The 20,253-nt window shown below is 41.8% G+C and overlaps 1 protein-coding gene across 1 annotated transcript in view; it reads right to left on the minus strand.

Moving 5' to 3' along the window:
• NME9 (NME/NM23 family member 9) overlaps window positions 1–20,253 on the minus strand; it is a 206,151-nt gene that overhangs the window by 12,754 nt on the left and 173,144 nt on the right. Inside the window, exon 15 of the mRNA XM_033945325.1 lies at window positions 1,462–1,606. Coding sequence (XP_033801216.1) covers window positions 1,462–1,606 — 145 coding nt within the window. The remainder of the gene's footprint in view (window positions 1–1,461; window positions 1,607–20,253) is intronic.

Consider the following 20,253-nt stretch of genomic DNA (forward strand, 5'->3'; position numbering starts at 1 on the left):
TTAAAATCATGTGGGTCACTGTGGGGATGGCAAATTGACCAATTTGAAATCAGCAATCAATGTTAAAATGACTTCGTATGCACATGAGTTTCATAGAGGTCTGCCATAATCCCATCCAATCAGTTGTTGGATAAGCAACTTTGACACATGCAAGGCAGGGGAAGCCTCAAAGCATCTTCCTGCCACTGAGCTGTTTGGAGCAGGAAGATATTTTTCTTTTTCAATGGACACATACCAGCCATCCCCCCGAACAAAAAAAAAAAAAAAAAAGAGGCAGGAGGGATGCCCATTCCCTCCTCCTTCGGAAACCAGAACCCCCACACTACCGACCCCCCAGTGAAGGTTGTCAGGAGGAGGGATGCCTACTCCCTCTTGCCTCAGAAACCCACACCCTATCACACTCCTGACCCGCCCCACAAAGATCATCGGCAGGAGAGATGCCCACTCCCTCCTGTCTTGGCCACCCAGACCCCCTCTCCATATTCATGAAGGCCCCACCTCCTGTGAAAATTGCAGACACAGACCCACACACACTCCGGACCCCTCTATGCAAAGATCACAGCCACCTGAACTCCTCCAGACCCTCCCAGGGAAGATCATCAGCAGGAAAGATGCCCACTCTCAATTGCCTTACCAGAACCCCCCTCTCAACACATTAGCAGAAGGGATGCCGGCAGGCCTTCCCCTTTCCAGTGCATTCTTAGGTGCCTGAGACAATCAGAGCCTTAGGCCCCTGCCTGATGTCTCCTGAGATATACTGGGAGGAGCCTGATTGGCTCAGGCACTTAAGGCCCCTCCCTCAGTTATTTTGGGTTGTTAGAAGTTGGCAAAGTATTTTGTGCATGCCTAAGCAATGTTAGGGCATTGGTCAAAATGCTCATTTTAATATTAATGACCTTGTTCAATACCAATTAGTTTGTTTGTTTGTATAGCAGAATTGGAGGTCACAATGAACGGCCCATGGTGAGCAATTGTGTGCATCAGTCAGTAAATTACTTCGATGCTAAACCAGTTCAAACTGGTTTAGTGACGATCCTTAAAGGTATGGTGAGTTTAGAGCATCTGGGCATGGGTTTGATTCCCACTGCAGCTCCCAGATACAAAAGCTTAGATTGTGAACCCACTAAGGATAGAGTATCTAAATGTAATATGTAAACCACTTTGATTGTACCACAGAAAGGCAGTATTGCAGTTGCTATTTATGATACATTACCTCAGACTGTATGCATAACTTGATAACAATTTGATAACTTTATGTAGCATGTATAATTCTTTGTAACATATTTAACTCTATACAAAATTCTATATAAAATTCTGTTACTTATAACCTGCCTAGAACTCTAATTAATATGGATTCGGCAGGATATAAGATTGCACATAACATAATATAAATAATCAAATAAAAAATTAATTAATGTCCCAAGCTTACAGTCTATTCAGGACAAGTCTAATAATACTTACTGGCACATATAATTTACGAGCTGGTCAAAAAATGGTTTTCCCCTATGTTCTTTGTAAAACTCTTCTGCCATTCCTCGATTTAGATATGTTTCTTTAACTTTGAAAATGGTGAATCCTGCACTTTGGATTGTTTCCAGTATTGTATCTGTATAAATAATTTTTAAAAATGTTTTCTAAGTAAGCAGCAATTAAAAAGCTTTATTTTTTACGCAAGGAAAACAATATTAGCAGGAATTCATGTAAGGGCGTGAAGATGCTGATTATATGGGCGTCTTTAGCAGTTAGTGCATGCTAACGCACTTAATACCCTTTCATGAATTCCCCCTTAGTATTTTAAAATTGTACATTAAAAAGAGTAGCAATGAACAATGATCACAACTTAAAGAGAAAGGAAATTCTTCATGAAAGCTCAGACATTTGAGTATTTGCATGTCTTCTATAGAAAACATCTGAACCACCTACTCCCCATGTTGAATTTTAGCTTTCAACTTCTTCACAACGTTGCAACGTCAGAGGGAAGGCTTCCTGATGAGCTATGAGATATTGAAGAGCTGCTGCTCGCGGCTTTGTGCACACTGCGGCAGTGAGGAGGAGGGAGCCAGCCAGAAGATAACACTGGGGGCAGCAATGAAAACACAGCATCGATCACACTGCAGGCAGCATAAAACAGCCAGGTGGGAGCAGGCCAGAAGGTAAGACACCCGCCAGAAGGAGGCAACTAATTGAGGCATAGCATGGAGGGAGGGAGACAACAAAGGTAGGAGGAATGATTTTATTTTCAAATTAGTGATTGAATTGTGTCAATTTTGGGAATTTATATCTGCTGTCTATATTTTGCACTGTTCAGAAGAAATGCATTTGTTTCTTTTTCTCTGGGGTTTTACTGCATGCAGAGTCTTGAATATTAGGGTTTTGTTTGTATATATTAGTACTTTTAGTTTTTGGTCCTGTATTTGCATAGGGATTATCTGTGGTCTGGTAGGAATGAATGTTGAGAAGCACACAGTATGCTTTGAGTAGTTTAATTTTGTGGTACATAAGAACATAAGCAGTGCCTCTGCTGGGTCAGACCAGAGGTCCATCTCGCCCAGCAGTTCGCTCACGTGACGGCCCAACAGGTCCAGGACCTGTATAGTAATCCTCTATCTATACCCTTCTATCCCCTTTTCCTTCAGGAAATTATCTAATCCCTTCTTGAACCCTAAAACCGTACTCTGTCCTATCATACCCTCTGGAAGCGCATTCCAGGTGTCCACCACCCTTTGGGTGAAGAAGAACTTCCTAGCATTGGTTCTGAATCTGTCCCCTCTTAATTTTTCCAAATGCCCTCTCGTTCTTGTAGTTTTTGAACGTTTGAAGAATCTGTCCCTCTCCACTTTCTCCATGCCCTTCATGATCTTGTAGGTCTCTATCATGTCCCCTCTAAGTCTACGTTTTTCTAGGGAAAAGATCCCCAGTTTCTCTAATCTTTCAGCATATGAAAGGTTTTCCATACCTTTTATCAATCGTGTTGCTCTTTTCTGAACCCTCTCGAGTATCGCCATATCCTTCTTAAGGTACTGCGACCAATATTGGACGCAGTACTCCAGAAGCGGGTGCACCATTGCTCGATACAATGGCAGGATAACTTCTTTCGTTCTTTCTTGATAGTACCCAGCATTCTATTCGCCTTCTTAGAGGCAGCTGCGCACTGTGCCGATGGCTTCATTGTGTTGTCCACTATTACCCCCAAGTCCTTTTCTTGGGTACTTTCACCCATTACCAGCCCTCCCATCGTATAGCTGTGGGGTTTCTGTTTCCTACATGCAAGACTTTACATTTATCTACATTAAACTTCGTCTGCCATCTCGTCACCCACTCTCCTAGTTTGTTCAGGTCCCTTTGTAAATCTTCGCAGTCCTCTTTAGTCCTAACTCCACTAAATAGTTTGGTGTCACCTGCAAATTTTATTACTTCGCACTTCGTCCCTGTTTCTAGATCATTTATAAATACATTGAACAGCAGCAGTCCGAGTTAACCATTATGTGTTGTTAATAAGATTATATTGTGTGTATATATGAAAAATGAATGTAAAAAATAGTGTTACAATTAGTACTATTATGGGGCAGAGTCTGGGGTGGAGATTGGGCAGAGATGGGCAGGGTCTGGCCCATGACTTAGCCTGTGTTTTGGATTTTGGCCCCTTAATGTGATTGAGTTTGACACCCCTGGCCTAGAGCTTAGGCGGTATATAAATGTGTTAAATAAATAAATATTGGTTTACAAACCCTGAGCTTATTACTTCACAGGCTCAGGGGAAAGCAAAGTCTCTTAGTTTAAAGATAAAGTCTAGAGCTTTTGTGACACAGGTGCTGCTCCTAGGCAAGAAAGCCATCTTGACAATTGGCTGTCCGGGGACTCGCCCTCTTACAGTCAATGGAGATCATTGATGATAGTGCACGCCTCCTTGGAACGGAGACAAGTTGGTGATCCTGAAATGGGACCTGGCCGTTGTTTTTGTTAGACCTGGGAGCGTTTCTAGATGGATCTTACTCCTCATGCTCGCAGTAGATTACTGAATTTATGAATTTGATCACATGCTACTTTGTGTTCTCTTGGACCATTATCATTCTATGGGACTTGGGGGGGATTGTTTTGTGCACATACGTGAGAATACTGCATTTACTGTTTATTTTTATTGAAAAATTTTAATAAATATATTTAAATACAACAACAACAAAAAAAAGATAAAGTCTGGAACAGGGCCTGGGATTGCAGGGCCCAAAAGTGCTATCTGTGGCCAGTGACTGAAATGATCCAAACTCAGGGTTCAACAGTCTTTAGTCAGTTAGCCAGCTCTGGCCCCAGTCAGACCCTAGAATAGGCTCACAGTATTTATGCAAACAGTAGGTGGCTTACATCAGCCAAACAATATATCCCATGGTTGAAGTTAAGGCATATAGTTAGAATCCCTGTTCTCTTCTCCCCCTGCGCCCTCTCAACCTTCTTCTGGCTCTGCCTCTTATCTTCCCTGGCAGCTGCTTCCCGGACTCCTGACTCATTCACTCTTAGGGAAGAGCCACATCTTTAAAGGTAACTCTGACACTATAGGAGAGTATCCAGTAGGGGGATTGTTAGCATTCTATACACTCCGATCCAAGGCAAGCAGTGGCTTCCCTCATGTCTTTCTCAATAACAGTCTTTGGACTTTTCCTCCAGGAAATTGTCCAAACCTTTCTTAAAACCAGCTACACTATCCACTCTTACTACAACCTCTAGCAATGTGTTCCAGAGCTTAACTATTCTCTGAGAAAAAAAAATATCCTCCTATTGATTTTAAAAGTATTTCCCTGTAACTTCATTGAGTGTCCCCTAGTCTTTATAATTTTTTGACAGAGTGAAAAATTGATCCACTTGTACCCGTTTTACTCTACTCAGGATTTTGTAGATTTCAATCTTATCTCCCCTTAGCCATCTGTTTTCCAAGCTGAAGAGACCTAACCATTTTAGTCTTTCCTCATAAGAGAGGTGTTCCATCCCCTATCATCTTTGGTCGCCTTCGGTGCGCGCCAAAGAAGTGCAATTAAGGAGCAGGTTATGCTCCTTAATGCCCTCCTTTGTGTGCCTCCTTGGTACGCCTCCCTTTATAAACTATCAGTTTTCAGGTCAAGCCTTTTTCTATCCATTTTGATCCTTCTTCAGCTATCTTCAATTCAAAACCTTATGGAGGGCACAACTTTTCCAATCCCAACAATCTGGGGCAACAGACCAACGAAAGAGGGTGAATTATTATCATTCCGACCTTCTACATATACGGAAATTCCTTTAACTACTTCAAGTATAAACCAATCAACAAACATAAATTTCAGTTTAATTTATGTAAGATCCATCAAAAGAAAATTTCATATAATTAAGGATACAATACAGCAATCTAATTTAGCTATCCTTTGTATAACAGAGACCTGGCTTTCTACCGGAGAAGAGGCATATCTCTCTTTCGCATGCCCCTTAGGAGTCTCATGCATTTATAACCACCAGATAGGCAGAAAGAGAGGTGGCTTAGCTGTGATTTTTAAACACTCATTAGTTAAAGTGGACCACTCACTTATTGAATTCCAACATTTTAAATTAAATACTTCTCCGACTGACTTCCTGCTCTTATATATTCCTCATCCAATGAGACGTGAAACTTTTGACTCTCTACAAGCTTTACTATTTGATTTTAATTCCTTATCAGCCAATGCGGTATTACTTGGTGATTTTAATATGCACTTAGATTACATATGTAATCCTTTTACAGTGGACTTCTTAGAACTAATCTCAAATTTAAATCTCACCACCTTGATTAAAGATTCAACCCAATCCGCTGGTCATAATATTAGACATGATCCTTACCTCTATATCTCTAAAAAAATGCTTTTTCAAACCTCCAAATCACCTCTGTCCCATGGTCAGATCACTCTTTAATTACTACAAACTATCTTTTTAAATCTGTTAAGAATAATTATCACCCAAAAACGATCATGTATCGTGATTACAATAAAATTGTATCTTCCTCAATTACTGTATCTTTCAATTTAAAATTTGAAGAATTTTGTCTTTTACCAATAAATGAACAAATTATAGCTTGGCACAGCGCAACAGAACAGCTAATAGAAAAATTAGCCCCAGTACATAGTAAAACATTCAAGCATTGTTCTCAGTGTTCTCAGCTGCAAAGGATTTGAAAAAGGGGTTTGAAAAATCCTTTGCAGCTGAGAACACTGAGAACAATGCTTGAATGCTTCTGCCTTTAGCCCTGAAGCAGTGGACTAAATGGTATATCCGCGAAACGTTGGCAGGCAGCGGCAATTATTTGACAGCATGACAGCACATAAAACGAACGCTGAGATAAGTGCTTGGTTGCTAATTTTTTCAAACTAATTAAGTGTTGCATCCACAGCTATATATAAAATAAGTAGTTATTTCAAAAATCGGTAAAGATATTTATGATAAAAACGTTTTGAACTATCTAGTAGTAAAGATTGAGTCTCAGGTTTTTTAGCCAATGACTGGAACCACGGAGCGAAAAAACCACGCGGAAAGATAAGTCTATGACAAGACTAAGCGTGGGCTCCTACTCTGAGGCTTTTTCCTGAGTGAACATAGTATAATAAGTTGTTTTGAAATAAATTTTCGCTAAAAAGTTATAAAAAAGTTAAAAACAATATAAAAACTGTAGGTGGTTGTAGCATTTCTATAAGTGGTGTGTTTCTTTATATTTTTGGTAGAATACTCTTTAGAGCCACTTTGGGTGACAATCTCTGAGTTATCAATGAAACGCAGCCATAGTTTTATATATGGCGAAAAAGAATTTGAAATAATCCATTGATTTTCAAAATGTTGCATGAACAAATTAGCTATTGATGGGGCCATAGTGGCCCCCATCGCAACACCTGAAACATATCGGAAACATATCGGAAACATATCCTGAAACATATCGGAAATAGTTCTTTTGCATTGCCAAGGCTAACAGTTGTATAATAAACATTGTAGGTATCTTCCTGTCTTTAGCTGTAGCATCTAAGAAACTGCTAATGATATGAATAGCTTCAGATTATGGTATCACCGTGTATAAAGATTTAATGTCAAAAGTTACTAAATATGTGATTATGTGTACGTCTGCTAATTCCTTCAATCTTAATTGAAAATGGGCAGAATCTCTTAAATAGGAAAAGCCCTTTAAAACCAATTGGAGAAAATAATCCACAAAACATGACAAGGGTTCAAGGATAGAATCATTACTGGAGACAATAGGACGTCCGGGTGGATGATAAAGCGATTTGTGTATCTTCGGCAGGATGTAGAACAGGGGGACTCTAGGATTATCTTCATTCAAGAATTTATATTCCTGCTTAGTGATGGAACCGTTTAATAGAGCCAAAGATGTTATATCTCTAATGGTGTCCTTCAAAGCTGAAGTAGGATCTGAGGATTACTCTGTAGCAATGGTCAATTGGCGCTGAATTTCACTGTTGTAATCTGACATGTTCATCACTACAACGGCGCCACCTTTGTCGCGCGACAAATTCTAATCCAAGGATTGGATCGTAAACTTTCCAAGGCTATGTGTTCTTCCCTCAAAAGATTAAAAAGCTGAAATATTTTATTTCTATTAAAGCGCTGTATATCCTGTAAGACCATGTCTTTAAAAGTTACTAAATGAGAACTAGGGGGGACCGGTGGGAGCCAGCGTGATGGTTTCCGAAATGTAGAGGTTTCAACCGAGGCATATGGATGGGAGAAAAAGAATTCTTGCAAATGTAGTTTGCGAAAAAACTTTTCTAAATCCCTGCGTAGACGAAGAGGTTGCAAAGGTTGTACTGGCACAAAAGTTAACCCCCTTGATAACACACTGACGTCTACTGATGTTAATGTCTGATCGGATAGATTAATAACTAAACTCTCTGATTGATGGTCACTTGTCCTCTCTGGGACCAAGTGTTGGGTTGGTACTGTTGCTGGTTCCGGTTCCGCTGATGGCCCCGTCCTTGTTGATATGGCTTGTTCTGTTTGGTTTGTCGTCCTCGTCCTTGTAAAAAATCCTCATCAGAGGTTGATAAAGAACTTCCATCAGATTTGTCCATCTGTGCAAAATCTGGATAAGTAGGTTGACTCTGAAAATTCATCCATGGATAAATTGGCCCTTTAGCATAATCGGCTTCATCACGTTTAAATTTTTTGATTTTATATTTTTGTAATCCAGCACTAAAGCTGTTAATTTTTTTCTTTATTTCACCTAATTGTATATCAAAAATCCCAGAATCTAACGTGCTCTTAAGTTACCCCAGTTTTGTATCTAAATCAAATTGGACTGCTTCAGTGGCGACCCTCGTGCGTTCAATAATCAAAACCATGATGTCTAGAGAACATTTATTTAGAATCCCGGCCCATTTAGTAAGAAAATCTTGATCATTCACAAATAAAGTTGGTGCCTTTAGATATACTTGGGATATACTCTTTTTTGCAATATTCAAGCAGAGTAGCGCCATGTAGGGTGGCCCTGGTTAATTTTTTAGAGATGTTAAAAAATTCCATCCATGATGTATTAATATTATCTACATTGTCTTCTATTTGTAAAATAGATGGCCTCTGAAGAACATTAGATACAAAATCTGAGGTGAAACCATATCCACTGTTCCATATTTGGGAAGCCATGTGAAATACCAGTGTTCTCCCTAGGGCCTTTCAGCCGGGCAGTCCGCCCGGGTAATTTAGATGACCGCCCAGCTAAATTCTTCTGCTGCCGCTGCTGCTCAACATTAAAAAACAAAACAAAAAAAAGCCGGTTTGGAGATTTCACTTTAGCCCATAGCGAACTTATGCTCCAGGGCTCTAACGTGTGCATGCTGGCTTCCCTTCTCTTCCCTCCGAAACCGGAAGTTATGTCAGGGGGGGGGGGGGGAAGAGAAGGGAAGCCGGCACGCACATGTTAGAGCCTGAAAGCATACGTTCGCTACAGGCTAAGGCGGGAGACAGGTCGGTGAAGCTTTCCATTTGCTCTTCTTGCTGCCGGGTCCTGCCTACTTTCAGTTTACGCGAAGGCAGGACCCGGCAGCATTTCTCCCAATCGATCGTGATCTTGGGCTGATCAGCCTTCCTCTCTGACGGCAGAATTGACGTCGGGGAGAAGAATGCTGGTCGGCCCGAAGTAGGGAGAGCTTGGGGCAGCGGTGGCAGTTTTGGGGCCTGTTCCCTGATGGCAGCGGCATTGGCAGTGGCTTGGGGGAGGGCAAGGAGAAAGAAAGAAAGAAGGCAGGCAGGGAGACAGAAGGAAAGAAGAGAAACAGAAAAAAGAAAGGGGGCATGAAGAGAGAAAGAAAGAAAGGGCAGGAAGAGAGGAAGAAAAAGTTGGGGGGAGGGGAATGAGGTCAGGAGGAGAGGAAGCATACAGGCTGAAAGAAGGGAAGAAAGATTGGATGCACAGTCAGAAGAAGAAAGTGCAACCAGAGACTCATGAAATCACCAGACAGCAAGGTAGGAAAAATGATTTTATTTTAAATTTACTGATCAAAATGTGTCTGAATTTATATCTGCTGTCTATATTTTACACTATGGTCCCCTTTTACTAAACCACAATAGCGGTTTTTACTGCAGGGAGCCTATGAGCATCGAGAGCAGCGCTGGGCATTCAGCACAGCTCCCTGCGCTAAAAACTGCTATCATAGTTTAGTAAAAAGGGAGGGGGGTATTTATCTATTTTTATATGATTGTTACTGAGGTGACAGTGCATAGAGTCATCTGCTTTGACCTCTTTGAAAAACCCCCGGAATAGGAATGATTTATTAACATTTTCTCTGCGTACAGTGTGCTTTGTGTTTTTTTTTTAATTTTATTGTTGGTAGATCATTTTGACTTGGTCATTTTAAAAGCAGCTCGCAAGCCCAAAAAGTGTGGGCACCCCTGCTCTAGAACATCGCTCCTTAGTTTTATCAAGTGGTGCAGTGAGGGGCCAGCACTTTACATCTTATCACCTTATTCTTTCTTTTTTTCTCCTCATGTACAGCACGGTTCTTTATTCTAAGCAGCTCTGGCACTAACAGTACTACGGGTGCCTTATGCTACTTTCACTACCACTTGCAGTCAGGTTCGGCATTTTATCATGGTTTTGGGTTTTTATTTAGTTTTTCACCAGTATTTTCATTTATTTATTAAAGCAGCATTTTTTAACAGCCCGATGCCCCTCCCCTATCAGTGTGCATTCAATCCACTGCCGACACTTTTTTGGCACCTCTTTCAACGGATCAAATATCATAGCCCCACTGTTGCGTATTCACATTTATTCTGCGTACGAGTTTATCTCATCAGTGCAGAGACCTTTTTGGTATGTCCATTTTACTCTCCCTTTTTTACTTTCCCAAGTGCTGTAGTTTTATTCTTTGGTTTCAATAGAAGCTCATTTGTACAATAATTTAGATCTTTCCCAGGTTCACTTTTCATCTACCTGGTCGGCTTGTCTTTGAGCTACTATCGGCTTATGTTTTCAAGATACACTCTGTACTATCAGCTGTTCATTTCCTATACGTTTATTTTTGCCCTGTTTAGGTCTATATAGTCTAGGCATACTGTTTGTAATCAGCCATCATTTTAAGTATGTATATGCCCTATTTTAGGGGGGGGGTTAACTTCTTTTAGCATGTTGTTTCATTAATTCTGAGTTCGGTGTTACAATATGTTGTTCTTGGTTTTTAGTTTACACATTATTTATTCTTTGTTCACATGTTCACATCGCAATTTTACTCAAAAGTATAAATAGGTATCCATATTCAAGTTTCATCACAGTGCTCTGGTTTTGGCTCCAGTATTTGTCACTTCCATTCACCAGGTCTGGCTATCCGTTACCGTCTCATATTTTAAAGACTCACTCATTATAATTAGCGGTGATCCACACGTCTCTTCATAATGGACATGTACAATTTTAGCATTTGGATCTTAGTACTATGGGTTTGGTCTTTTCTGGTTTTCTTTCTATAGTCTGCTTTTCGTCTGGAGTCTTTGAGTTTAGAATTACATTTTATGACATATTTTTGTTGTTATAATTGTATGACATGTCTCCAGCCAAAGCAACAAGATAGTCTTTTTTCCTTGAAGAATCGCCCGTTGAAGAAAAGCAGGTTAGCCCTTCGGAGTAGGGAATTGCAGAGAGAAAACATCAAAGAGAACATTTGCTTCCAGCTTTACGCCACACTTCCAGAGAGAGGAGAGGGCCCGCAAAAACAGGTCCCAAAAGTGTTGCACTGGAGGGCACTAACAGAACATATGTCCCAAAGTGGCCTCCTGGCATCCACACTTAGGACATCCGGAGGTCTGAGCTATTCCAGCCAAATAGGACCGGCGGGGAGATATATGTAGACGAAGAGCAAATGTATACTGGAGCTCCCAACTGGCTACATGGATTGTGATCTTGCGAATAGCAAGAACAAAGGACTTGAAAGTAGCTTCCGACAGAGTAATGGAAAGATCTGACTCCCACGCTGCGGCATAAGCTCAGTGCATAAGTGCTGGAGAAGAGTCCAATAGAGCTCTGTGATGGTATCTTAGAGGAACTTTATTTTGAGTTTGCAGAGTAAATAAAAATCCTAATTCCTCCTGGACATCTTCAGTCAGATCAGAGACTCTGAATGTAATTATGAAGTTGTAAGTAAGGAAAGATATCCTGCGGAGAAAGAGAAAATTCCCTTTGTAAGTCCGAAAAGGGCTCATCTTGCCCTCCTCTGTAAGCACATGAAAAAGATAATGAATGCCCTTCTGCACTAAGCATTGAAAGTCCGGAGAAGAGGTACCCACTGGAAAGTGTGGATTATCTCTAATGGCCAGGTAAGGAGAAGCCTTAGCAGAAAAATGATGATGTCTGGAAATCCATCTCCATGCGGCAACAGCTGTAGGAAGCAGGTGAGACAGCATGGCAATAGGCGGGGGACGCAATCTCAGCACATGGAGGTAACAGCTAAAGTGCACAGAGCTCAGGAGTGACAGTTCAAGGCTAGTAGTGGTGAAGTCCTCAGCAGATCGAAACCAATCACTTACATGCCTCATAGCACAAGCAACAGTAACTCTAATAGCCTCTTTCACTTCACCTTTTAACCACACAGGCTCTCATTTCCTCTTCTTTCCACCTTTGGTGATACGTGGAATACATCTGGTCTGGGCTTCCATGATAGCATTTCAAAATAACAGCCATGCCAGGTTTACTTTTGCAACTGATCCTTTTAGCTTCTTTCTAACCATTTTTCTCATATTATCATAGTCACCCTTTTGAAAATTAAATGCCTCTACAGTAGATTTCTTTTACGATGTCACTCCCAGTATCAGCTCAAATTTGATCACGTTATGATCACTGTTTCCCAGCGGACCCTCAGGAACTGTCTTCCCCCTGCCGCAATCCTGCCTCTGATGTCAGAGGAGAGGCGTGACTGCGGCAGAGGGAAGACAGCTTCTGAGGCCTATGGCAACCTGCAATGATCGCTAAAGTACCGGCGATCATCTCTGCAGGCTGTACTTGCACCGGAGCTACTCGAACCTGGGCCGGCTCTTCACTTCCCCCGAGGACCACGTCAAGCTGTCAGTCATCCCTGCTCGAAAGTTTGTGCGGCCGCTGCTTCTGCTGCATGCTTGCCAAATTCAAGAAGTATTGGGGAGGGGATAGGAATATTTGCAACCTTATGTGTTTGTAACATAGTAGATGACGGCAGATAAAGACCCGAATGGTCCATCCAGTCTGCCCAACCTGATTCAATTTAAAATTATTATTATTTTTTTTTTTTTCTTAGCTATTTCTGGGCGAGAATCCAAAGCTTTACCCGGTACTGTGCTTGGGTTCCAACTGCCGAAATCTCTGTTAAGACTTACTCCAGCCCATCTACACCCTCCCAGCCATTGAAGTCCTCCCCTGCCCATCCTCCTCCAAATGGCCATGCACAGACACAGACCGTACAAGTCTGCCCAGTAACTGGCCTAGTTCAATCTTTAATATTATTTTCTGATTCTAAATCTTCTGTGTTCATCCCACGCTTCTTTGAACTCAGTCACAGTTTTACTCTCCACCACCTCTCTCGGGAGCGCATTCCAGGCATCCACTACCCTCTCCGTAAAGTAGAATTTCCTAACATTGCCCCTGAATCTACCACCCCTCAACCTCAAATTATGTCCTCTGGTTTTACCATTTTCCTTTCTCTGGAAAAGATTTTGTTCTACGTTAATACCCTTCAAGTATTTGAACGTCTGAATCATATCTCCCCTGTCTCTCCTTTCCTCTAGGGTATACATATTCAGGGCTTCCAGTCTCTCCTCATATGTCTTCTGGCGCAAGCCTCCTATCATTTTCGTCGCCCTCCTCTGGACCGCCTCAAGTCTTCTTACATCTTTCGCCAGATACGGTCTCCAAAACTGAACAAAATACTCCAAGTGGGGCCTCACCAATGACCTGTACAGGGGCATCAACACCTTCTTCCTTCTACGCCTCTCTTTATACAGCCCAGAATCCTTCTGGCAGCAGCCACTGCCTTGTCACACTGTTTTTTCGCCTTTAGATCTTCGGACACTATCACCCCAAGGTCCCTCTCCCCGTCCGTGCATATCAGCTTCTCTCCTCCCAGCATATACGGTTCCTTCCTATTATTAATCCCCAAATGCATTACTCTGCATTTCTTTGCATTGAATTTTAGTTGCCAGGCATTAGACCATTCCTCTAACTTTTGCAGATCCTTTTTCATATTTTCCACTCCCTCTTCGGTGTTTACTCTGTTACAAATCTTGGTATCATCTGCAAAAAGGCACACTTTTCCTTCTAACCCTTCAGCAATGTCACTTACATACATATTGAACAGGATTGGCCCCAGCACCGAACCCTGAGGGACTCCACTAGTCACCTTTCCTTCCTTCGAGCGACTTCCATTAACCACCACCCTCTGGCGTCTGTCCGACAGCCAGTTTCTGACCCAGTTCACCACTTTGGGTCCTAACTTCAGCCCTTCAAGTTTGTTCAACAGCCTCCTATGAGGAACTGTATCAAAGGCTTTGCTGAAATCCAAGTAAATTACATCTAGCATATGTCCTCGATCCAGCTCTCTGGTTACCCAATCAAAAAATTCAATCAGGTTCGTTTGGCACGATTTACCTTTTGTAAAGCCATGTTGCCTCGGATCCTGTAACCCATTAGATTCAAGGAAATACACTATCCTTTCTTTCAGCAACACTTCCATTATTTTTCCAACAACTGAAGTGAGGCTCCACGGCCTGTAGTTTCCTGCTTCATCCCTGTGACCACTTTTATGAATAGGGACCACATCCGCTCTCCTCCAATCCCCAGGAATCACTCCCGTCTCCAGAGATTTGTTGAACAAGTCTTTAATAGGACTCGCCAGAACCTCTCTGAGTTCCCTTAGTATCCTGGGATGGATCCCGTCTGGTCCCATCGCTTTGTCCACCTTCAGTTTTTCAAGTTGCTCATAAACACCCTCCTCCGTGAACGGCGCAGAATCTACTCCATTTTCTCGTGTAACTTTGCCAGACAATCTCGGTCCTTCTCCAGGATTTTCTTCTGTGAACACAGAACAGAAGTATTTGTTTAGCACATTTGCTTTCTCCTCATCACTCTCCACATATTTGTTCCCAGCATCTTTTAACCTAGCAATTCCATTTTTTATCTTCCTCCTTTCACTAATATATCTGAAAAAAATTTTATCTCCCTTTTTTACATTTTTAGCCATTTATTCTTCCGCCTGTGCCTTCGCCAAACGTATCTCTCTCTTGGCTTCTTTCAGTTTCACCCTGTAGTCCTTTCTGCTCTCCTCTTCTTGGGTTTTTTTATATTTCATGAACGCCAACTCTTTCGCCTTTATTTTCTCAGCCACTAGGTTGGAGAACCATATCGGCTTCCTTTTTCTCTTGTTTTTATTGATTTTCTTCACATAAAGGTCCGTAGTCATTTTTATCGCTCCTTTCAGCTTAGACCACTGTCTTTCCACTTCTCTTATGTCCTCCCATCCTAACAGCTCTTTCTTCAGGTACTTTCCCATTGCATTAAAGTCCGTACGTTTGAAATCTAGGACTTTAAGTATCGTGCAGCCGCTCTCCACTTTAGCCATTATATCAAACCAAACCGTTTGATGATCGCTACTTCCCAGGTGAGCACCCACTCGAACATTAGAGATACTCTCTCCATTTGTGAGGACCAGATCCAATATCGCTTTTTCCCTTGTGGGTTCCGTCACCATTTGTCTGAGCAGAGCCTCTTGAAAGGCATCCACAATCTCCCTACTTCTTTCCGATTCCGCAGACGGAACATTCCAGTCCGCATCCGGCAGGTTGAAATCTCCCAACAGCAGAACCTCCTCTTTCCTTCCAAACTTTTGGATATCCACAATCAGATCCTTATCAATTTGCTGCGATTGAGTCGGAGGTCTGTAGACTACACCCACATAGATAGAAGTTCCATCTTCTCTTTTCAGAGCAATCCATATCGCTTCTTCCTCTCCCCAGGTCCCTTGCATTTCGGTTGCTTGGATATTGATCTTTACATAGAGAGCTATTCCTCCACCTTTATGACCATCTCTGTCCTTCCTAAAAAGATTATATCCCGGTATGTTTGCATCCCATCCATGTTTTTGTGCTTTGATTTCATTCCTACTTAAAATAAATGCTGAAAAATACCCTTGCTCTATATAATGCCCCTAGTTATTCTAAAGCAGCAGCTATTGGGGGGAGGAGATGTTGATTAATGGAAAGACGTAAAATGGTAATACCTTGAACTTTATTCTTTTTTTCCAACTATATACTTTTATTCAATTTTTAAAATAACATGTCAGTTTAAATGGGTTTGTTATTGATTCGTTTTTTGGATAGCTGTCATTAGCAATGCTCTATATTGTGCAATGCTATGCAATGCATTGTGAGCCAGCAGACACACTCCCCCACTCTATAGTGGCAGTGGGAGCTTGATCAGAAAGGGAGGGGCGCGGGGAAATGGGTGCCAGCCTGGCACCAGCCACCCCATAGTAGGCTGCTCCCTGCTAGAATCAGGTAAATGGAGGTCAGGGAGTAACACACAGGGGGGAGGTTCAGTCCTTCGGAGAGGAGTCAAGTCTTCAGGGGTGGGGTGGGGTGCAGGCCTTCAGGGCGGACAGGCAGGCCTTCAGGGGTGGCGTGTAGACCTTCAGGGGTGGGGGACAGACCTTCAGGGGAGGGGCCCTGGTGTAGAAGTAGATGGAGGGAGGGAGGGAAGGGGGGGTTCAAAGAGATGTGCATATGCCGGACTTTGGGGGGAAGAAATAATGGGTCTAAAAACAGAGGAGAGGGAGAGAAATGGTGGACAATGGGATTTAGGGATGAAAGGAACAGAAAGGGAGAGATGGTGGAACCTGGGGTGGTGGGGAAGAAGGGAGAGATGCTGGATGAAAGTTGAGAAAAGGTAGATCTATGGATGGAGATGAAAAAAAGGAAAGATGCCAGACCTCCAGGGGAGGGAAAGGAAACGGAAAGGGAGGACAGAAATAGAAGATTGATGGTTAGCATGGAGAAAGAAGGAGACCCTGGCAAGCAAGTTATCAGAAGACAACCAGAGCCTGGAACCAACAAGATCTGAATAATGACCAGAAAACAAAAGATAGAAAAAATAATTTTATTTTCTGTTTTGTGATTACAATATGTCAGATTTGAAAAGTGTATCCTGCCAGAGCTGGTGTTAGACTGCGAACGTGAGCTAGGATTTAAGAGAGAGAGGAAAAGTCTTTTTTTGTTTGTTTATTTGTTTACGCCACAGCGCCAGTGTGGTTAGGAGAAGGCAAAGGGGGTGAAAAGGCTATAAAATAAACCTACCAGAATGTTTAAAAAAACAACAACACCCAATTGGGCAGGAAAATTGAATCAAATCGAAAAATCATTTCAATAGGCTGAATCGAATCGAATTGAAATTTTTTCCCTGAATCGGGCAGCACTAGTTCACAGACCAGTTGCTCCAAGAAGCAGTCATTTACGATGGCTAGGAATTTTACCTCCCTAGAACTCTTCAATGTAACATTTAACCAGTAAATGTTGGGGTAATTGAAATCAAAGAAAACAAATACTTTATCTCCTTCTGCAGAGGAAGGAGATTACCAGCATACCAAAAAAATGTTGGAGAAAAAGACCTCATTCAATATGAAAAGCCCATCAAACAGCAAAAGCTGTATTAGTGAGTAAGCCCTCAGTTCATCATAAGTCAAAAAACTCCACAAAATCGTATGTACTTGGTTAAATCTCCTGCCAATAGTAGGAACAGCCAAAGTAGAAAAACAAAACAAAAAATTCCAAAATTTACATCAAAATCCACTAAGATGTAGAAAAATCAGTATCTATGTCCTTTCTTGGTGGAGATAAGCACTGGAAAAAAATTTCCCAAACAGGCTGACGAACCACTCATAAAGCAAAGCAGAAAAATACAGTCCATCAAATCCTCGACAGCAACATTAGCATATATACTACAAAAAAGCAGCAAAAACACAGTTCATCAGATCTTAAGCAGTTTGGTTCCTTTTGTTGCTCTTAAGCACTGGTCCTAAAACATGTAAACCAAGCCCAAAAGGTAGGAGACATCCAGTCTACCTGCACTGACATCACCAAGGGTCAGACTTGTAATATCTCCCAGATGCCTTTGGCTACACTCTGGGTAGGCCTTAAAGCGTCAGTTAGGCTAATTTTCATGTTAGGCCCTGAATAGCACAATGTCATGCTAACAGTACGTATTTACAAGTCCTTTTGTTATTTCAGAGAAGATAGAGAACTTTGAAAATTATAAGCAATTAAATTTGCACCAGTTGAATTTTCCACTATTTATGACAATGTCACCTAAAATGTGTTTTATAAATATATTCAAGAAGTGTTTAAATATTCTACAGAGGATCTCTCTCCATTGCATAAGCTATATTATCTCCCAGTTATTAAGAAACAGTCAATGCCTGATAGTTGTGGATGTTTCCTCAAGCAGTTTGGCTTGACTGGTATTTTAGAGAAGTCTCATGAAGAAGTTAATATGACCATCTTGTTAGTGACTTTTGTCTATCTGCCCATCTGCAGCATCCACTATCTCCTCCTTTCCCCAAGAGATACCACATGCCTGTCCCATGCTTTCTTGAATTCACAGTCTTTGTCTCTAACACCTCTACTGGGAGACTATTCCACGCATCTACCACCCTTTCTGTAAAAATGTATTTCCTTAGATTTCTCCTGAGCCTATCACCACTTAACTTAATCTTAGGCTCTCTCATTCTTGAGTTTCCTTTCAATGGAAAGAGACTCCCCTCATATGTATTTATGCCATGTAGGTATTTAAAAGTCTCTATTATATATCTCCCCTCTCCCACCTTTTCTCCAAAGTATTTTAAGACTAAAGAACTTTGCTTTCTTAGTGAGAAAGTATTGATTGTTCCTGATATAACAAGGTCTACTCAGTCCATATATAAAGCAGTTTCTAACTCTTCAATATACAAAGCCTATTTTTAAAGTAAGAATCATTTTGTTGTAAACTCAGAACAATTTATTGTAACTCAAAAACTTTCTTATTACAGTGAAAATATGTGTTAAACTACTTTTCAATATAATCCCTGTTGACGTCCAAGCTTTTTTAAGACTGGGGATGAGCTTGACAAATCCCCTCATTGAAAAAGTTTTCTTCCTGTTCCTTATACCAGCTGTTGACAGTTTTGTGGATGCCGTCATCGATCTGCATGTGTTTCCGCACAAGGATTCCTTTAATTTTGGAAAAAATTAAAGCCTAATGTCACCAGGTCCAGGCTGTATAAAGGATGGTCCAGTATCTCACACTGACTCTTCTGCAACACTTCTGCTGTGTTTCGAGCAACATGAGGATGGGATTCTTTTCTGTGTTCTGGTATCAACATTCTTGGAACCCACTTTGCACAAATCTTCTTGTAGTAAAGGCAATCAGTGATAATTTCATAAACAATAGAACAAGAAATATAAGAAAATCCTCAAGAAGTTCATCAATTGTGAAACTCCTGTTCTGCTGAATATGTGCATCAATTGCAGTCCAGTTCTTCTGTGATGATAGACGGGTGTCCAGATCTTGCTTCATTGTTCATGTTTGTTCTCCCTATATGCTGGAAACGAAGACGGGAAACTGACAGGGTTGACGGTCAGTCTAGAAGAGGTATGCAAGCAGATTGATAAGCTTAAGGGAGACAAATCCCCAGGACCAGATAGCATCCATCCGAGGGTCATCAAGGAACTGAAAGGGACTATAGCTGAACTGCTTCAGCTAATAGCCAATCTGTCGATTAAAATCAGGAAAGATTCCAGAAGACTGGAAGGTGGCGAATGTTACGCCGATCTTCAAAAAAGGTTCGAGGGGAGATCTGGGAAACTACAGACCGGTGAGTCTGACCTCGGTACAGGGAAAGATGGTAGAGGTGCTGATAAAGGACCGCATCATTGATCATCTTGATGGACATGATCTGATAAGGACCAGCCAGTATGGTTTCAGTAAAGGCAGATCTTGCCTGACGAACTTGCTGCACTTCTTTGAGGGAGTAAACAGGCGGATAAACAAGGGTGACCCGGTTGACACTGTATATCTGGATTTTCAGAAGGCGTTTGACAAGGTTCCACATGAACGACTACTTCGGAAAATTGCATGCCATGGAATCAAGGGTGAAATTCGCACGTGGATTAAAAACTGGCTGGAGCATAGGAAACAGAGAGTGGGGGTAAATGAACAATTCTCAGACTGGAAGAGCATCACCAGCGGGGTGCCGCAGGGCTCAGTGCTTGGACCTGTGCTCTTCAACGTCTTTATAAACGATCTGGACATTGGTACAACAAGCAAGGTGATTAAATTTGCGGACGATACGAAGTTATACAGAGTAGTGAAGACACAGGGGGATTGCGAAGAACTGCAAAGTGACATAATCAAGCTCGAGAAATGAGGTTCAGTGTGGATAAGTGCAAAGTGATGCATGTCAGGAACAAAAATCTCATGCACGAATACAGGATGTCCGGGGCTGTACTTGGAGAGACCTCCCAGGAAAGGGACTTGGAAGTTCTGATCGACAAGTCCATGAAGCCATCTGCACAATGTGCTACGGCGGCAAAAAGGGGCGAACAGAATGCTAGGAATGATCAAGAAGGGGTTCACAAACAGATCCGAGAAGGTTATCATGCTGCTGTACCGGGCCATGGAGCACCCTCACCTGGAGTACTGCGTCCAGCACTGATCGCCGTACATGAGGAAGGACACGGTACTACTCGAAAGGGTCCAGAGAAGGGCAACTAAAATGGTTA

This window comes from Geotrypetes seraphini, chromosome 5, assembly GCF_902459505.1.
Source record: "Geotrypetes seraphini chromosome 5, aGeoSer1.1, whole genome shotgun sequence".
NCBI lineage: Eukaryota > Metazoa > Chordata > Amphibia > Gymnophiona > Dermophiidae > Geotrypetes > Geotrypetes seraphini.